Source organism: Orcinus orca, chromosome 4, assembly GCF_937001465.1.
Source record: "Orcinus orca chromosome 4, mOrcOrc1.1, whole genome shotgun sequence".
Classification (NCBI taxonomy): Eukaryota; Metazoa; Chordata; class Mammalia; order Artiodactyla; family Delphinidae; genus Orcinus; species Orcinus orca.
Genome location: NC_064562.1, coordinates 37,778,284 through 37,798,352, shown reverse-complemented (window position 1 = coordinate 37,798,352; position 20,069 = coordinate 37,778,284). Strand labels below are relative to the sequence as shown.

Sequence of the window (20,069 nt, the reverse complement as noted above, 5' to 3'; positions counted from 1 at the left end):
CTCTTGAGTCACTGATTGGCACAAGCCCGAGTTAAAACCAGTTTATGAGGATTGACTCACTATGAATCTTATTTTCATGTGTGGTTTATAAGGCCTGCCACTTTGGTTTCTAGTTATAACTAGCATGTCCTAAGCAGCATGAAGATATACAAACAAAAATTAACTCTCATTCCACCTCTGGGGTTTGGTATTTTCTTTAGAAAGTAACCTTGTGGACCGTTTATGCTTAGCTTTGTCTTGGGGACTTATCCCACATGTCGTTAACTGCCTGGAAATGCCTTCCATTTAAAAAAGTATGTATTACTAACTACTTCATGTGCAAGTTAATTATCTGCCTGGGTATTTTAGCAAATTCTGTGACTTTTTCAAAAGATAAATTTCCCACCCTCTTGTAATGCTTGCTGTGCCAGCTGTGTGGCTTTTAATCTAAAACTCGAGAGAATTCACTGGGGCCATTGGTAGCAGAGCCTCTTGGCCACAGTGGGTGTAGTGATGAGGGGATACCCCTTAGTAGTAGGGTTCTATTTTAACCAGTCACTTCTGGTTTATTCTTTCTTCTCTGCCAACATTGAGTTCATTATGAATTGTTGAATGGAGGGTGAGTTACATGCTGGGCAGAGCTGCAACAGGCCTCTCCTGGCCTGTGCCAGGACCTTTCATCTGTCCTGAACTGTGCTCCAGGCTTGTGCTGCCGGCCTGCACTGCCTGCCACGTGAGAAACAGCCGTGTGAAATTTACTGTTTCAGCCGTGCCTGTGGGATATGCTTATTAACATCATGTGTTCTCTTCTTATTAAGTCCCTCAAGACCCTTTTTCCCTGGTCTTCTGTAATGAATGGTTATGTTTCTGAGCAACTGATTTGTTTTTATCTTACCTAACCTGTACATTTAATAATTCTTTCTTTGCATCAGCTCATTGGAAGTTCAAGGTCCATTTTGCAGATCACCTCTAGAAAAGTGTGTAAAACAGTTCTGTCCAGTAGAAATATAATGTGACCCACATACATAACTTAAAATTTTCTAGTAGCCACGTTAAGAATATAAAAAGGAAAAAAAAACAGTGATAAATAATTTAATCCAATGTGTCTAAAATTACCACTTCAGTATTTCATCAGTAGAAGAATGATTACATTCTCCTTTTTTGGACAAAGTCCCTGACTTCACTTGTCGCTGTGGACTAGCCGTGTCCAAGTGCTGTGCAGCTCTGGGATGGAGTGTGCTGGACAGAGCGGAATCGGCTTCCAGTGGTACCATAGTACCAGCCTTCCCTTGGATTTCTTTTCTCCACCCATATTTTCCCTTCTTCTTAATGTTCTCACCTGTGCAAACACCGAGAGATGAAAGGGAAGTATCTTTATAAGCCATCTTCAATGGTCCATTTTGAAACAAGAGGGAGATGTTTTCTGCGAAGTTATGAAAGGCTGGATGGAGGCGCACACCCAGGCATGCTTGCTTGCAGAATGCCGGGGGAGGGAAGGGCATGTCTTTGCTATTTCCCTCCTTTTGAGCAGGGCCAGGCCGCTGATTAGCGCCTGGGCAGAGCTTGAGCCTACACATCTTAATTTGTTCATTTTTCTTGGAGAAATTCAGAGAACGAGGGAGAGACTGTGGTGAAAACCGGGGCCTCCCACAATGAGATCATTTGAAGAATGTTGTTTTTCCCTTTAAGGCTCTAAGAGAGGATTTCGGGTTTTTTAGGGATTGTCCTAGATTGGCTGGTGGTGTCCCAGATTTCTCTCCCCGTGAGCTGACAGTTGAGGAGTTTAATTCTAAAGCACCTGAGTCGATTGAAGGACTCCCACCCATCGCTTCACTGTCCTTGCTAGAAAGCTTCCTTCCCACAGGGCCATTACGTGAGCACAGACCAGGGGGAAGGAGCCTGCATTTTGGACTTTCTGTAAATTTGATATACATGTTGTCATGGGAAAACGAATCTGTTTTCTTCTTGAGTAGAGAAAAACCTGGTTCTTTCCTTAGTCCTTCCTCATGTACAAATCCATCTCAGTACAAATCACATCAAATCTAGATGGTCTGCTGCCCTCACCACCACCACCCCCTCCCATACACAGTGTAGATACTTATAAGGTTTCTGTGTGTGTTTACAAGTTTCCAAAAGTCTGATTGCTCTCATTGACCTTACTGCATATTTTTTTCTATTTTGTCTGTACAATTATGTTTGTAATAATTTGCTGTTATACTACAATAATAGGGTGAAGCAGAAAGAGACCACGATAGCAAGAAAATCAGGCTGGAGAAAGAAGTCAAATCGCAGTCATCACCCTCATCCTCCCACAAAGAATCTTCTAAATCAAAGTGAGTATAGAGTTTAGGAACAGGCTGCGAAGGTGATCGAATCTTCCTGGATGGCAACACGGCAAAACACTTTTCTTCTGCAGTAGAACGAGAGAATAGTGAACTCGTCGGGCTCATTTTGACGATATGCTAAGTTCTGTTTGTTTTCCTTCACAAGGACCTTAGAGGAATTAACGGTTCATTTGGCAGCAAACTTAGATTTATCAAAAGCACAAAAAGACTTGGCAAAAACAAGTGAGTCGTGTCACCATGTAGGAACCAACAGAGATTTGAAAGAGAGAGAGAGAAGGGGTCAGATGTGAAGGGGGCAGAGAGGAGGTGGCAGCTGGGCCTGCCTGCTTGTCAGAGACAAGGTGCAGGTTGGGCAGCAGCTACTGCAGAGTGACTTGCTTGGGTAAAGGTAAGACCATTGGCAGACTCCGCAAGCTTAGTGACAAATTATACAACTTCATTTATTACTCACAGGTAGGACTGTAGTTTTCAAAGGCATCAGAAAAAAAGGGCTCTGAAATTCGGCCTTTCTACAAAAATGGATTTCATGGCTCTGTGATATCTTTATCTTTTGTGTCAACAGCCATTTTGTCCTTATAACTCAACAACTAAGTTATACGGTTCATGTTTTGCCTTAACTTAGTTTTGCATGATGTTTCATTCCAGAACGCCCAGGCCCTCCTCTGAGCCCTCAAAGAAGGAAATGCTTCCCCCTTCACTTGTGTCATCCTCGTCCTCCCAGAAGCCAGCCAAGCCTGCACAAAAGAGGTCAAGGCAGGAAGCAGACCCCAGTGGCCAGAACCCTCCCAAAAGTGCCAGTAGTAGCAAGGGCAACCACAGAGACTCTTCTGTTTCCAAGCACAGAAAAGTAGAGGGGAAGGGCCCTGGAAGCTCTACAGAACACAAAGTAAGGAGGGGAGGCAGTAATGTACAAAAGGGAATATGTTGGTGTGTCTTTACTTTAAATGCCCAAATAAGATAAGTTTTCTACGATGGTATTTCAGAGCTATTCGTCACTTTTAGTAAAGCAGTAATGAGTTATTTGTGCTTAACGCTCTACTTTTCAGAGGGAGAGTAAAAGATAGTTCATATTACCTGATAATTTAGGCGGCAGTTTATTCTTCTTAAAGTGGTTCAGAGGTGAGAAAACCAGAATAGATTTTTGTGTTAATTTTCTATCAGGTGTTTGGCAGTAAAACATGATAACCCTGGTTAGTTCTTGGTTTGGATGTTTGATCTCAAATACTTCCATTATTAGTGATAATGGAGGAACAAGTATCCACTTTCTTGAATACAGATTCCTTCCTTCCTGTTAACCTGGGGTAGGTGAGTGTGTGTGTGTATGTATTGCTTAAGAGAAAATGTTAAATTTGGCTTTGTTGATAATCTGTTCTCTTGGGCATTCTTGTCTTATGGCTTTTCTGTGTCCCCGATACAATCCAAATCTACAGTTTCAGTTGAATCTAGCTGAGAAAGTGCTTGACCAAGCTAGAGCGTGCAGCATTTGAGTTCCTTGCTTTTGAACTATTTTGGGCTAATTTAGAGAGACGGTACAGTTAGGCCAATGTCTGAAATGTTACAGGGTGATCAGTATGATGATCTTTTTTAAGGGATCTTCTGGAGATACTGCAAATCGTTTTCCAGTGCCTTCTTTGCCAAATGGTAACTCCAAGCCAGGGAAGCCTCACGTGAAGTTGGACAAGTAAGGCTCTGGATGCTGCTGCTTCCCCCTCCCCCTCCCTCCCCCTCCCCCTGCCTCCTCTTTGCCCTGCCTCTCCTCCCATCCTCGTCCCCCTCCAGTTGTCTTAAGTCATCTTGCCCCAGTCCAATACTTTTAGGTTCCTGTGACCCACCCCTGGTCTTTTCTTCTCTTTCAGACAACAAGCAGATTTTCACATGAAGGAGGCCAGAAGGTTGAAGGACAAAGCAGAATTAATGGTCAGTCTGGGCTCTTTCTCCCTTTGGTGGAATGTTTTCCGTTCAAACACTTGCCATCTGGTTCCAAATCACTAACTGTGACTTGGGGGCGGGGTGGGGGGGGTAGGGCTGCGGGGGGCCTGACATTGGCCGCAGTGTAAGCAGGGTCGGAATGAGCGAGGGCTGAGTGGTTCAGTTCCTAGGGAAGTGACACTGTTTTGACTTCACTGATTCCGTCTGATCATGGGCAGAGAGACAAAGTACTAGTTTCACGTTTTATATCTAAATGAATGAAAGTTGATCTACCTGGTAGTGTTTTATTTAATATACATGAGGGCTTCCTTGTCCCACTGAATCAATTCTTTGGATGTGAAAAACAACTCTGGCTTATTGAAAGCTGGTCAATTTGTGGTCACCCCAAAACATTTCAAAAAGTGAGGTAACCTGTTTGCATTCCAAAATTATCTTAACGCCCTGTTTACTGTTAGAGGCTAACAGCGAACAGTGGACCAGTACCATCAGATGAAATTTTAAGGTGAAGGTGATGATTGCACTGTTGGCAAACATGCCTTAAAGAAATGAACTCTCTTTACCTGGTGGCTGTTGGACTTTCTGGAAGGTGGTAGTTTTGTTAATTGCATACATAAATAATGCTTTTATTTCTCTGCTGCAGTATAGTTATATGATACTTGCCCTTTGTCATATTTAAGCATCTAAGACTCTGGGGCCTTTATTTGCTTGGTGTATTCCCCACACCTAAACCCCTACAGATACTGTATGTTGAACTTTGTACCACAAGAGAACAGCATAGGTTGCCTTGATTCTGCCACAGGCAAACCTAACCACAAACTCTGGAGGTCCACGGGGATTGAATCAGATCAGTCCATGGTGGCCTCAAAATCCTAGCCCAGTGTTCTTCAACCCCAGTCTGTAGCCTGGCATCTCTTGTCAGGCTGGGAAGGGCTGGGCTGAGACCCTTTTATCAGGTCCCCATTCACTGGAGTAAAATGTTGATTGAGTCCTTACCATGCTGGATGCTGTAGGAGAGTAAAACACAAATTAGACACTATCTCTCAAGTGACCCTGTACCAACATGACCTGAGTCAGATTAAGATGCCTCAGATAGCACCAAACAGTGGTATCTTTCTAACCTCTTCCTTTCAGTTCTCCAAGGCTGTTACTAGAACTGTATGAATCTTTTGATTTTTGAGAAAGAGTAAATATTCAGTACTTTGTCAGCCAGTTACCAAAAACTTATCTTGACACTGGGCACTAGATTCCTTCATTATTCAAACAAGATTAATACTCCAGGGAACTTTTTGTGTTGCTTTTAATCTATGCATATGCACATCTTCTTTCTCCCTTCCTATGGCTATTGCATCCCATTTTAATAAGTAATGTTAGCTCATTCCACTCTCAAAATATGCCAGTTTGGACAGAAGCCTGAATGGCCAGCCTCTTCACAATATTCTCCTTTACTTGCACAATGTCTCAAAAGATGACCGTCTTGCATTCCAGATAGTGAAGTGCACAACTGAATATAGAGTAGTGTATTTCACCTCTATTCTTATTTTACTTACTGTTAAGGAAATTAGAACTCTACTAGTTTAACCCTGTCTCAGGAGATACATGGAGTTATCACAGGAATATTTTCATTATTAACTTTACAAAATACTTAAGGAAGTAGATACTGGCAAATTGCTTTAGTATAGTTTCTTTTGTGTCTACCCTAAGGCCAATATAAATTTTGGAAATCCCATGAAGAAGATGGTATTGAATAAGTAAACTTGAAGAGTTAAATTCGCACCAGTGAAGCAAACCAATAAGGCCCTATACTGTTGATTATTTGGGACATGCTGATTGATTTTTATTCTTTCTGTCACTAATTTTCTGACCCTGGGTTCTCTAGAAAATTTTTTTTTTTTTTGCGGTACGCGGTCCTCTCCCGTTGCGGAGCACAGACTCCAGACGCACAGGCTCAGCGGCCATGGCCCATGGGCCCAGCCGCTCCGTGGCATGTGGAATCTTCCCAGACCAAGGCACGAACCCGTGTCCCCCGCATCGGCAGGCGGACTCTCAACCACTGCGCCACCAGGGAAGCCCCTAGAAAAAATATTTTTAAAGCAAGTTTTTTTTTGTTTTGGCCATGCCGCATGGTGTATGGGATCTTAATTCCCCGACCAGGGATCAAACCTATGCCCCCTGCATTGGGAGCACGGAGTCTTAACCACTGGACTGCCAGGGAAGTCCCTCAGGTTATTTTTTAAAATTAAAATTAGTAGCCATCTTTCTTTGCCAAACCTTCTTTCTTTGCTGATGTGTCACCATCTCCTTACACTCCACTTGCACCTTTATGGTTTTCATTCATTCTTTTTGAACATATCAAAGTAGAGACATTAGCAGAAACTACAACCTTGCAAATGTCATGTTGATCAGTTGCTCTTACAATGTGTGCTGCATATGACGTCTCATATGTAGTGAGACTCGGCACAGTCTCAGTCAAGTTGGCTGAATTCCACCAAGTGAGAAGAGCGTAAGTGACAAAATATGTATTCGGGGTTAGATGACCACCAATATCTGATTGCATTCATATTTCTACATTCCTGTTAAGGGACTCTGAAATTTTATCCCTGTTGGCCCAGGGGATAGCCTTGTGCCCTTAACCCAGACTCCCAGAGGAGATGACCTGTTGGGCTCTAAAATACATAAAAAGATTATTGTTTGACATGAAATCTAAGATGCTTGTAAACCATAACATTTTTTACTTATTATAAGATAAACTTCAATTTGTACAAAGAAACTGTGTCTGCATTATTCTAGTTGTGTAGAATAACCTATTTGCCAGGAAAATCATATGATGGGTAATTGCACACTGGTAACAAGGGGACCATGTACTGAGTGCCTTAGTTTGAATATGTACTTTAATAAGGTTTTGAGAGTAGAGACTTATTACAAGATTGTTGTTTCTTTCCTACTGAACTTTTAGTAAAAGAAAATTCTCAGTAGGTCAGAGCTGACGGGCTTTGGTTATGATATTGAGTTTGTTTGTTCTCACACTTCTCTCTAGCCATAGTTAAATTAGGACAGTGGAGGGAAGTTTCTGTAAAGAATGTATGTGAGAAACTAAGTAAAAGTCCGTTTTAGGCTTAACAGTGACCCTGTTCTTCGCCCACAGACGGACAAGGTTGGGAAGGCTTTTAAGTACCTGGAAGCTGCCTTGTCCTTTATTGAGTGTGGCATTGCCATGGAATTGGAAAGCCCAGCGTCCAAGTCGGCTTGCTCCATCTATGCAGAAACCCTAGACCTCATCAAGTAAGTGCAGACTCATTTTGCCTTCCTTTTAAGTACTTCTCTGTCCTTACCTTTATTGCTTTAATCCATTTGAACTTTGGTCTGAAGACAGCTTAACAAAGGGGAGTCTTTAAAAAAGTTACTGATCCAGAACTTTTTTTTTTTTTTTTGTCATGAACTAAAAATGTATTCCAGATGAAGTGCTAGAGCAGAACAACTGGGTTGGTCTGCATCATTTTGCCAAGTGCACGGTGAAATGCCAAACCCTTCAGGGAGAGGGTTGGTTTTTCCAGTTTTACTTTCTTATCAGATGCCCTCTCATCTCAGCTGAAGCTCTCGTCTTTGTTTATTACCTGCATTTCAGGAGGGGACTCAGTAAGGATACAAGTCTACTTGGGTTCAAGCAGGTGGACAGGTCAGAGAAAAGGCATGTCCTCGCCTAATTTTCTGAATGGCCCGAATTGTTGCTCCAAAGCCTCATTTTTCTTCTGCGTTGCTGTCATGTCTTCACATCTTCAGGAAAAATCAATATAAAACCAAGACAAACATAATAAGATATCTTTGTGTCTGGGATTTTCTGACTGCCTTTTTTTTAACCTGATGTACATTTGTATTTTCCTATAGATTCATAATGTCATTAAAATCCTTCTCGGATGCCACAACACCAACACAGGAGAAGATATTTGCTGTTTTATGGTGTGTATTTTTTTCTTCGTCTAAATAGCAAATTACACCTGCTTTTGCATATCTGTTTGCTTAAAGTGAAAATGATCATGGAAAGTGAATCACTACCAGAAAGTGGTAGGATGTGTGGTCAAGGGGTTAATCCCACTGATGGTTAATTATTATGAAATGGCATCTACTGCCATTTTACAACCCCATCATTTTACTGATGACTTTGGTCTTGTGACTTAAATTATATCATTGTATATTTGCGTTGTTTCACCAGTATTTACTTCTGACGTTAGTGTGAACAGTGCAGTGAGATTCTCGATATACTTTCTCGCGTCGATGAGGAAAGCCCAGTATGTTCATTAGGGTGAACATTAGGGAAGAGGTTAGGTGGCTTGCTCTCTGTGGTAGTGTGATACTCATGAATCGGAGCTAATGCTTCACTTCAACTTATGTTTATGTTCACAGCATGCGTTGCCAGTCCATTTTGAACATGGCTATGTTTCGTTGTAAAAAAGATATAGCAATGAAGTATTCCCGTACTCTTAATGAACACTTCTTCAAGACTTCTTCCAAAGTTGCCCAGGCACCTTCTCCATGCATTGCAAGGTAATGATCAGTCTCATTTAAATAGCTTCCAAAATTAAGTTCTTTCTTTCTTTACCTTTTGCTGTGACTTTGTTTCAAAAATGGTTTACATCTATGTGCTGATTTGCACATTCAGCTGAAATCATTAGCACATTTCTACCTTTTTGAGGAATAGTTAGAAATCAGGGTGTTTGCTGTTTGGGCAACATAAATTAAAAAGATAACTACAGAGAATCTAGGGTCCGGATTTTAGAGCTTTGAGGATATTTGGATATGCCCAACAATGTAAAACAGGCGGGGCCAGCGGAACCAGAGCCAAGGTCCTTTCTCCTTCTATGCAGCACGCTGTCCTAGCATTTCAGTGAACAAGAACTTTCCGGAACCAGTTCCCTCCTCCCTTCTCCAGGGTCTGTAACAGTGATATTAAGAATCAAAACAGCTATCTCTAGCTAAATCTTTCCCCCCACTTTTTGCTCATTTGTTCCATAAGCTGTCGAAAAACAGAGTCCTTGTGCGGGTGTTTTTAAGATGAAGATAGAATTTTCTTCCCTTTGGTACTTGCCTAGTATTTTTTTTTTTTTTTTAATTTAGTCGTATTCCTTGAAAAGCTCCCAGTTCTGACGGGTTTTGCTATTTTAAGAACATCACCTAGAAGATTGCCCCATTTCCAGCACATTCAAAAGAAGAGATTCCCATATGGCCTCTCTTAAAAAAAGAAAGTCCTGATTGAGAAGCATCTTCTTTACCTCTGAAAATTTTCATGACTCCTACCTCTGAGATATTATTCTAAGTTAATAGGTTGTCAGTCACATGATTTTAGATCACTCCTTCACCATTTGTCTAGCACCTTCCTTGTACCAAACCTTGCTTTAGGCGCAGGGAAGCAGCAGTAAACAAAGCAGACAGGAATTGCTGCCCTCGGGGAGCTTCTGCTCTAGTTCTTCAAAATGAACTTTCTGCTGGGGTTGCTTAGGATCCATTAGAGTTCATGAAGCCCAAGGGCAGATGTAACTATGTGATGAGGCCACTGCTGCTGACCCATCTTTCCATTTCATATCCATCACTTCTTTAACGACCGAGTGACTTCACTTGTGTTTCTCGTTTGATCCGCATCAAGGCACTTGTGAACTTGCAGGTGTAGGTAGACAGTCAGTAGGAGAACACAGAGCACAGTGTGAGTCCCCTGATGCCCAGTCTCCTCATGGGCTGCCCTCTGTTCAGTCAGTTATGGGCTCAGCAGTTGTTTATCCAGAGCACCTCCTGTGCTAAGGGCTAGAAATGCAGAGATTAGGAAGAGATGGTCCCTGCCTGTGAGGTGCTTGTGAGGCAGGAAAAGGAATAGACAGAAAAGTATAATGAGGTGTGATAAACGCAAAGAGATGAGTTCAGGTGGTGACAGAAAGGAAGCTGTGCTGTATCCCCAGTGTCTGGAGGAGAGCTACGTGCAGAGTAGGAGCTCAGTGATGTGTATTGAGTGGATGAGAGAATGAATATATCGGAGATGAGGACCATTTCTCAGGGGAAGTATTGTCTTCCTAGGAGAAGTTGGAATAGGGGTTGGGGAGAGAAGGGATTCCAGGCAAGGGAGTAAAATATGTAAAGGGCCTGGGAAATACACTTGGAATACAGATTTGCCCGCCTGATTCTATGTCCAGTGAAGAACACCTTACGTCTCTCCAGTGACTTTTTCCATTTGGAGGGCCCCATCCCACTGTGTTTTATGAAATAAATTTCTGGAATACTGAAGGTGAAGGGTGCGGTGCCTCTCTGACCTTGTAGAAGTGATTTTAGAAGTGATTGTCATTTTGGCAAGTACACGCTAAAGCCTTGTGACTTGGACTGCAGTTCCAGAAACAGGAGATCTGTGATCTAGGAGTTCAGGTGACTAACCAGTTCTCTTTTCTTCCACCTTCCAGAAGCACAGGCACACCATCCCCCCTCTCTCCAATGCCTTCTCCAGCCAGCTCCATAGGATCCCAGTCAAGTGCTGGCAGTGTGGGGAGCGGGGGGATGCCCGCCACCATCAGCACCCCAGTCACCATCCAAAACATGACATCTTCCTATGTCACCATTACTTCCCATGTCCTTACCGCCTTTGATCTTTGGGAACAGGCTGAGGTCCTTACCAGGAAGAATAAAGGTAAATGGCTCTGTCGTGGTTATTACTGGGCCATGGGGATTGGGAGGGGAATAACATTGTATTTTCTGTTCAGTGTTTTGGCCTTTTTTTTTTCTTTTTTAAAATTATAGTTGATTTACAATGTGTTAATTTCTGCTGTACAGCAAAGTGATTCAGTTACACACATAAATACATTCTTTTCCATATTCTTTTCCATTATGGTTTATCACAGGATATTGAATATAGTTCCCTGTGCTATACAGTAGAACCCTGTTGTGTATCCATTCTATATGTAATAGTTTGCATCAACTAACCCCAAACTCCCAGTCCATCCCTCTCCCGCCTCCCCTCCTACCCCTTGGCAACCACAAGTCTGTTTTGGTTTGTAGATAGGTCCATTTGTTCTACATTTTAGATTCCACATATAAGTGATATCATATAGTGTTTGTCTTTCTCTGTCTGACCTTACTTCACTTAGTATGATAATGTCTAAGTCCATCCGTGTTGCTGCAAATGGCATTATTTCATTCTTTTTCGTGGCTGAATAGTATTCCATTGTATATATGTTCCACATCTTTATCCGTTCACCTGTCAATGGACATTTAGGTTGTTTCCATGTCATGGCTGTTGTGAATAGTGCTGCTGTGAACATAGGGGTGCATGTATCTTTTTGAGTTAAAGTTTTGTCCAGATATGTGCCCAGGAGTGGGATTGCTGGATCATATGGTAGTTCCATTTTTAGCTTTCTGAGGAACCTCCATACTGTTTTCCGTAGTGGCTGCACCAACTCACATTCCCACCATCTGTTCAGTGTTTTGAAGAAAAGGAAGTGTGCAGCTGTTTACTCTTCTCACATTTTCTCCATGCTGTCACAATTCTTTCTTGAGCTCTGTGGCATGGAGATAGATTTCTGTGACTAGATCTTAGCAAAATTAAATCAGAAGTGGCTTTAGCACGTTGCCCCTTTGGAAGTTTTGGTATCGTTATTTCACCCTGAACTGAAGTGCTAGCAAAAGGGCTAAGCAAATGCAGATGGAAAGTCATTGGCTGTCCCCAGGCACAACACATTTGAGATGGGAAGTAGCATAACCTAAAATACTGCATTTATTCTTCAACCCAGAAATGTAAAATGGATGGAGCACCTGATGGCTGAGGAAGAAAAAAGCAGCTGAAACTACAAATACATATTTGTTTTATAATCACTAACTTTAAGCCAGTAGTTCTCTAATTTACGGGTCTTCAGAAAGATGTACTGTACAATGGTCAGTTGTTATGTCATTCAAAGACATCAGGTTCATCTGTTTACCAAGCTAGAAATATAGTATGTAGTTTCACTTTTTTAAATGCAACAGCTGTGCGGAAATTTTTTTATCGTTAACACTTGAAGTAATAAAATAGGCTTCATTTATTAATAAATGTTTCATTTGATTTATTTTTATATTATAGTTCCATTTGTGAGGCTTGTGACTCTGTTTATCAGCTATAATTTCTACACTTGTAAGGCTTAAAAGGAAGCCAACAAGTTAAAAGAAAATTGCAAATAACGTTTGTCCCTTTAGTCTTCCCTTAGTTGTGTAATTGTTTTAATTCACTTTGCCTTTGCAGAAGTTTGGGTATCTTTGAAGTGCTGTTGAGTCTCATCTGGGAAGATTATGTAAATTGCATTCTCCTTGCTTATTATATGGGTAGAATGGGAAAAAAAGGGAAGACAAATTCTCATTAAATTCTGTGCATATTTCTGTTATGCTTTCTGTTTCTGTAGTTGGTTCTGAGGTGAATATGCCCTATTCTGTTTGGAAGAATGGCCTTTTAGTTATATAGCCAAAGACATTTAGTATTTTCTGGTTTCTTAAGGTGTTATTGTACCATTTTGTAAAAGGAATATTATTATTATTAAAATTGTTTGGTAAATATTTTTGACAAATTACCTTCTGAAGCAGCCACAACTTAGAAAGATAATGTCAAAACTAAGGTGTTTTTTTTTTTTTTTAAAAAAAGACCCAGCCAAAATAAGGTGTGAATTTGTCATACTGTTAAATTGAAATTGGTAACAAAATGTATCTCCTTCCAGTTTACTTTTTTGGGTTTTAGAGTAATTGAAAATTTTATTTTATTATATTTAAAATAATTTCTAAGTGTGAGCAGCAAGACTGACTGTAGTTTCAGTTTTTATTTTCTGTGGACAGACTTGATAAACTGGAGACCCTGAAGCAGGATTACCCAAATTGTAGTGTCAGGATTTTAGCTGTACCAGAGGCTTTTATGTGCTACACATAATTTGTATAAAGTTTTATATGGGCAAATTGGGTACATAAATAGTCTCTATTTTTCTAAGGGAATGCAATAAATGTAGCATCGTGAATAAATATAACTTTTATAATCCTTAAAAAAAATACTGCATTTATTGCTTGTTTTCAGTATATGTTAAGAAAGATGGTTAGCAACAGTATAGGAAATATGGCTTAGTAAATATTCTTGGGTCTTGTTTGTGAAGAACGCCCTTGGAGAAATCCAAGGCTTAGGAGATGGTCAAGCACCTGTTAGAGAAACTGCTTGGTGTCAGTGCTAGTGACCACTGAGCAAATGCTTATATGTAAATACCAGATTAAAGCCTTGACGTGCTCTTTCCTGGCTATAGGGAAGAAGTCGGCCAGCTGGCTGTGGCCACTTACTTTCCTCACAGCCTCTTCAAACCTTGTTTTCTTTCTTAGCAAACTAATGATGCTTTTTTTTTTTAATTTAAACATGTTGAGTATTTTTATTTATTTTCATTCATGTGTCCATTGATCCAAAAGTATAAATGGAGTATTTTCCACTGTCAGCCACTGTGCCAGGCATTAGGGAGTCAACTCTGAAACAAATTTAGTTTGTCCCTTTTTAGACTAGTGGTGGAGGGATGTGGAGAGTTAGCAAACCATTACAGTAGATGGTGAGGTTTTTTTTCTTTTTTTGCTCTGCTAGATGACGTACAGAATACTGTGGGAATGTAGTTTCTGGAGCCTTGCCTTTTTATGTTTTCACATTTATTTTGTGTGTGCACGTGTGTTTACATGTTGGGCTTCCTTTGTTTGCAGAATTCTTTGCTCAGCTCGGCACAGGTGTGTGCACCCTGGCCCTTGACAGCAGTCTGATGGACCTGGTGCGCTATACAAGACAGGGCTTTCAGCGGCTGAAACAAGTAACCAAAACACCTTAATGGAGGCCCAGGTTGATCTGATGCCTTGAGAACTTTTTTGCACGTTGGAAGCCTCAAAACAGTCCGGACATTTGTCTCATCAGGATACCAAACTCGAGAAGAGAAGCACCATGAGATGGCCAGGATATTTGTTCACTGAAACTCAAGAACTATGGAATCATTGGTTGGACAGGATGGTTTTGTAGAAGCAGAAATGAGGAGGCTGGCCTCAGAGATGATCTTGCCTTTCCTTGCTAAAGGACAGAAGTGCAATGTAGCCTGAGTGGGCTTATGAATGGTCTAGAAACATTTCCGTCTTTTTTTAACCAGCAGGATGCAAATGAAATGAGGAGGAGCAATTTCAACTCTGGAAGCAAATTCACATCATCTCAGTAGCCACATTAGTTCATTCCTAGAAGGAATTTTTTTTTTTTAAAACAGTGAATTGTGGTGTAGGGTTTTGTGGGTGATTTTTTTTTTCTTTTAAGTTTTGGGGGAAATATTTGTTTAATAAATTCTAATGGTCATCTATAAAACATAAGTTGTGAAGGACTCCACTGTACCCCACTTTCTGCCATTGAACAGTGGCTTTGATAATACCAGGTATTGTCCTAATTTATAAAATTGAAGGCAACCCACCCCCCGACCCCCCCATTGCCTGGATACTGCACGTTCAACCCAGCTCTGATTTCTCCGTTACTGTGCTGGAAGGTGGCCCCGTCGGGCTGGGGGAGAGAGGAGCTACAGCGCACAGGGAAGCCATCTCCACCCCCATCTCCATGTACCACGGAGGACCGGGCGCTGCCGTTCCCACCCCCTGCTCCAGAGAAAGGCAGTCACATTGACTGTACTCTGCATTTTCTACTTTGGGGAAGAAGGAAACCAACATTTATCCGTGACCAGATCGTTGAAGTGCTTTTTAATTTTTGTTTAAGTAGAGCTGGAATTTGAGGTGCTGATCTGTGGTCTCCAGTTATGTGGTAACTCACGTTGTCTACCAACTCAGAGTTTTGTCAGCGAACAAAGAAAAGTGAAATCTACTTCTTAGAGAGGCTATATTTTTCTGCTACGAATTACTTTATATTTATAGCAAAACTAGACTTGGAGAGCCCTTGATTGTCTAGGGGAAATTAACTCCCTGAGAGGCTGTGGAGATTTGGGGTGGTTTATTAGACTTTCAAAAAAAAAAAGTCACCACATGCCTTCAGTCCAGAGTGTTCTCAGATTAGATTGAAGAGGAACTGTGGCCTTCCCATAAGTTGTTATTGCCAGATTCTATACATTAAACCAAGTTTATTTTGAATGACCTAAAGTGGGGGAAAAAAACCCAAACAAACAGAATTCCCACATATCCATAAGCACAGATTTTTTTCATTGAAACTTTGAGGGTTATTATTGGAAGCATTATTTTGAGTGCAGTGTTTTTAGAAGCTAATTCTTTTTATCCCTTTTAGAAGTAGAATTTGCACATCTGTTACAGTTGAGGAGTGAGTGTTAACGCTACAACTGGTTTATTTTTCTGCCTTCATCCCATTTCCGCCCCCTACGAGCTGTTGCCTACCAAGCATGTTTGACATTGTCATGTTCATTAGTGAAGAAGGGAGTACCATCTTTATTTATAATGAAGAGGTCTAAGGTCCATATGATGAATGTAAGAACTTTCTTGGTAACTATATAAAAGGGATGTGTAGCGGATGGGAGTGATGCTTATTTTTCACAATATAAATTGTTTGTGTGAAGCTGTTCCTTCAGTGTCTTACAGTATCCAGCCTGTTCTTTGGTTATCACTAGCTAGGACAGAGGTCTGTTACTTCATGTTTAGGTTAAAGTGAGAGAATTACAACAGTAGTAATATCTGAGCATAAGAAGTTGATGTGCGATCTTGATGGACTGATTTCATTTACTGATGTTCTAAAGCAGAGCCATGGTCCTTTTTAAACTACTCGTTTAAAAAGCAGCCTGTTGTTAAATGAACAGTAATTGCCTGGTAGGTTGTCTGCTTGTGGCATTGTGTGTCCATCTCTTATATGTAGGAGACAGGACACCAGAAGCAGGCTTATGTGGTTACTTAACATCTTTTTTCCCCCTTACTCCCTTGGCCATTCCCGCTCCCTTCACCCCGTCACTCCCCAGTACAAGCCACCTGTCAGTTTGGAAGAGTGTGTTCTTGAGGACAGGTTCTGATCTATGCAGACCGTGCTGAGTGTGTGTGTCTTGTCAGGAGCCACAGTGTCCCCTTGACTGAAGACATTTCCAAGGCAATTTCTCAGCCATTTCTAAAAGAGGTAATTGCTTTTTCAGTGGCCTTATTCTTTGTGTGTGTGTTTGTTTCCCTGACCTTTATATTAAGATTTTATTTGTCCCTTAAAAAACTAACGAGTTTGCAGAGATCAGTTTGTACTGTTTTGATCATGGAATATTTCTGATTCTTACTGCAAAATGCATTTTACCTAAAAGAATTCTTAATGGCTACTTTTAAAGTAGAGTATGTAAAAGGGTAGTGGCTGATGAATCCTTAAGGTTCATAAGGTCTTTTCGCTGTTGCAGTTGTATATAGAAATCTAAAGGATTTTTAAATCATTTGCACTTTTCCACTGTATGCTTAAATTCCCAAAGGCAAAATTTGTACTGAGGTAGATAATTGAAAGGACTAGATTATAAAATCAAGCCTTTGAATATGTGAAGTTCTTATAACAACCGTAATAGTACACACTTCACAGACAAATACAGAACATCTTGAGTAAAAATGGAGTGTAAAAACCTTGCCTTTGGCACTACAGTTTCATGTGTGTGTGTGTGTGTGTCTATCTTTACTAGGAAATGGAAGAACACTGTTTTACTTTAAAAAACGTTGAATGTTTCTGTCCTTCCTGGAGGTAATTAAAATGTGAATCACCGAGTTTAAGATTTTAGCTAGACTAAGGGCCCTGATAAACAATGATAAAACACTTCACTGAAATTTACCAAATTACACTGGGTTAAGAATGTGAAAATGTCCTTCATATGCCAGCTGTGGGAGGGTCCAGCTGGCATATTATCAGGACCAGAACTACAACAGGAGAATGACTTAGCTGGTGCTATGATTTAATCACAATACTGAATGGGAAAAGCCTCTTGATTTTTTTTTTTTTTTTGAACAAAAGGACCTTTATTTTATAATCTGTTTTGACCAAAATGTTTAGCTATTTCCCCTAGACAAATTGGACCACACTTATCTCCCTTGTCCTATATCCTTTAATTCCCGATCTCAGGATGTTTAGAAGCTAACAAACTACCCCTTTCTGGCTGAAAACTTGCCTTAATTGGTACCTTAAATATTAACGTTAGTAGGATCAGGAGCTTAACTTTTTTTTTTTATGATTCCTGTTCAGTAATTTTTAGAAGCAAAAAGAAACCATTGTGCCCTCCAAAATGAATAAAACTCTTATCTCTGATATATGAAAGGAAATGTGTGTGTACATATACACACACACACACACACAGACTAAGAGGCTGGCTAAATTGGATATATTTATTGTGCCTTTGTTGACCACACCTAATTTTGGAATAATGCTGTATTCATTTTGCCATGGCTTTAAGAGATGTTAGGTGGGTCTTCCACCTTTTTCTCTTCTGCTTCATGAAGTTTGAGGTGTATTTGTGCATCTTTAGGTAAATGAATCAAATAAGGCTTGATTCCCTACCTCCCACACAGATTCTGCTTTCTCTTAAGGATTTGTTTGCCCAGACACTACACAAAATCTGTGAAAAACTTTGCCACCTCATCTCTTACACTCTTTACCACTGATTAGCAGTATTTAAATCTTGCTAGAATATTTGGCCTTCTTTTAGAAACACAGATGTAGAGATTTCCTCATTGTGGTTGTGGAGGGGTGTCAGGATTATAGCGGTACTTGGTCCCTTTCTCTCTTGCTCTAGTGGTTGCCTCTTTTGTTTTTGGTCCTACTTAGAATTTGTGGATGCAGGTTTTTTCCTATATTTTTGTCATTTTGTTTGTGGGAGGTGGAGTGGCAGAATAACAAACATGGTGTTGGGGATTTTCCTTCAAACATTGCAAGTGGTATTTCCACCATACACACCTCAAATATCCAATCCAGTTGTGTCAGTCACCGAAAATCTGAGAACGAATTGTGACCACTGGCCATGCTCTTTAGTTCGTATTTATGAGGTGTTGACAAGCGCCCATCTGCCACCTCTCTTAAGGTAGCTGTAAATTTCCTGTTGTCCCGGGGAAAGCCACTCTATTCTTTCTGTTGGCGGTGTGTTGGATATCAACAGGTACTGTGCTGGGTAGAGAAGTGCCTGTATTTCTCTACCCAAGACGGCAGGAAGGAAACTTACAGCTCCCTGGGAGCCTAGATATTACTATATCGACCTGGAAGGACAAAGAAATAAGACCACTGACAGCAAGGCTGGCCGAGCTGCACTGGTCAGACCAGGCAGTGGCTGACCTAAGGAAGATAACTTGCTTTGCTTACAAGTAGATGTTTAAGTGATGCTGAATACAGGCAGTATTAACTTTTGTTAATTAACTTTTGTTTAAGAACAAAAGGCAGTACTCGCCTTTTGTTCAGGCCATCAACATGTATTGTTAAAATTACTGCACATCCCCTCCTCAGATACCAAGTATACACTGTTCATGTTGGTGTGTGTGTTTATACACGTGTGTCCCAAATCTTGTGTTGGTTTTTTTTTGTTTTTCTGCTCCTGAATGTGATCATATTTTGGATGATACCTGAGCAGGGTTGCCTTTTTTTATTTATTACCATTATATATTATATTATATTATATATTTTTTGCTTTCTTATAACTTTAGAGGAAAGTCAAATCTTGGTATTATTAAAATTGTTTAAAAAAGAATAAATTGTCCAGTTGATAAATGAAGATCACTGGTCTGTCTCTAAAATAATATGAATTTTTCTTTAATTATTGTGTAATAATGTGCCAGCTATCTAGTCCACACAATGGTTTTGTATGTAGGATAGGGAAGCAGTGATGCGCTCAGTGGAAAGATGTGCAACACAGACAAGGGGGACTCCATGTGTTTTATCTACTTCAGCAATGGAACTGAAACTAGGGGCTTTTGTGAATAAAATTTAGCTGCCTTGTACAGTCCTTTGAAAGAGACATACGTGATCTGTGAGAATTATAGTTTTCTTTTTTTAGAAGAAAAATTTGCAAAAGATCTTTCCAAAGATACCGTGCCACAGATCTTTTGTTTATTGTTCTCTGTAATAAGGATTAATTGCTGTTTAAAAAACCATGTAATTGACTTGTTCGTCTTCAAATTCTTTACTTTTCACAAGAGGATGGAGCTGTAAAAAAAAAAAAATTAATAAAAATTTAGAGAAATCATTGGCGTGAATCCATGCTTTCACTTTGCTTGAATAAAGTAATTCCTAAAATTGCTATATGTAATTACCGCTTAGAGCCAAGGAGAGTCTCACATGGAATAATTTGCCCTTATTCACAGTATGTATTTATTGTTGAAATGGGAAAGGGGCGGGCAGAGGGTAGCTCATCTTTCTGTTCAGTTTATTTTCAAGATCTCAATCACTGCACTGGTGGTGCAGTGGTTAAGAATCTGCCTGCCAATGCAGGGGACATGGGTTCGAGCCCTGGTCCGGGGAGATCTCACATGCCACCGAGCAACTAAGCCGGTGCGGCACAACTGCTGAGCCTGTGCTCTAGAGCCCACGAGCCACGACTATTGAAGCCCATGTGCCTAGAGCCTGTGCTCCGCAATGAGAGAAGCCACTGCAATGAGAAGCCCATGCACTGCAATGGAGAGTAGCCCCCGCTCTCTGCAACCAGAGAAAGCTGGCACGTGGCAACGAAGACCCAATGCAGCCATAAATAAATAATTAAAAAAAGAAAAGATCTCAATCACAAATTAGCCTAATAGCACCAGTGTTGCTTATCTTAACATCAACTGCCAGGTGCAACAGTGACCAAATTTGCCTGTTTTCAATTTGTTTGCTGGGTATGGGGAGACATATTTGTA

General features: G+C 40.6%; 1 protein-coding gene across 12 annotated transcripts in view; it reads left to right on the top strand.

Moving 5' to 3' along the window:
* The window catches only part of AFF1 (ALF transcription elongation factor 1), a 207,255-nt gene extending 187,835 nt beyond the window's left edge, over positions 1-19,420 (top strand). For all 12 annotated transcript variants that reach the window (XM_012538307.3, XM_033413353.2, XM_033413358.2 and 9 more), the window contains 9 exons: positions 2,209-2,312; positions 2,970-3,210; positions 3,914-4,005; positions 4,181-4,241; positions 7,396-7,532; positions 8,136-8,207; positions 8,652-8,792; positions 10,688-10,911; positions 13,965-19,420. In XM_012538307.3, coding sequence (XP_012393761.1) covers positions 2,209-2,312; positions 2,970-3,210; positions 3,914-4,005; positions 4,181-4,241; positions 7,396-7,532; positions 8,136-8,207; positions 8,652-8,792; positions 10,688-10,911; positions 13,965-14,086 — 1,194 coding nt within the window. In that variant the 3' untranslated portion in view covers positions 14,087-19,420. The remainder of the gene's footprint in view (positions 1-2,208; positions 2,313-2,969; positions 3,211-3,913; positions 4,006-4,180; positions 4,242-7,395; positions 7,533-8,135; positions 8,208-8,651; positions 8,793-10,687; positions 10,912-13,964) is intronic.
* The last annotated feature ends 649 nt before the right edge of the window (positions 19,421-20,069 follow it).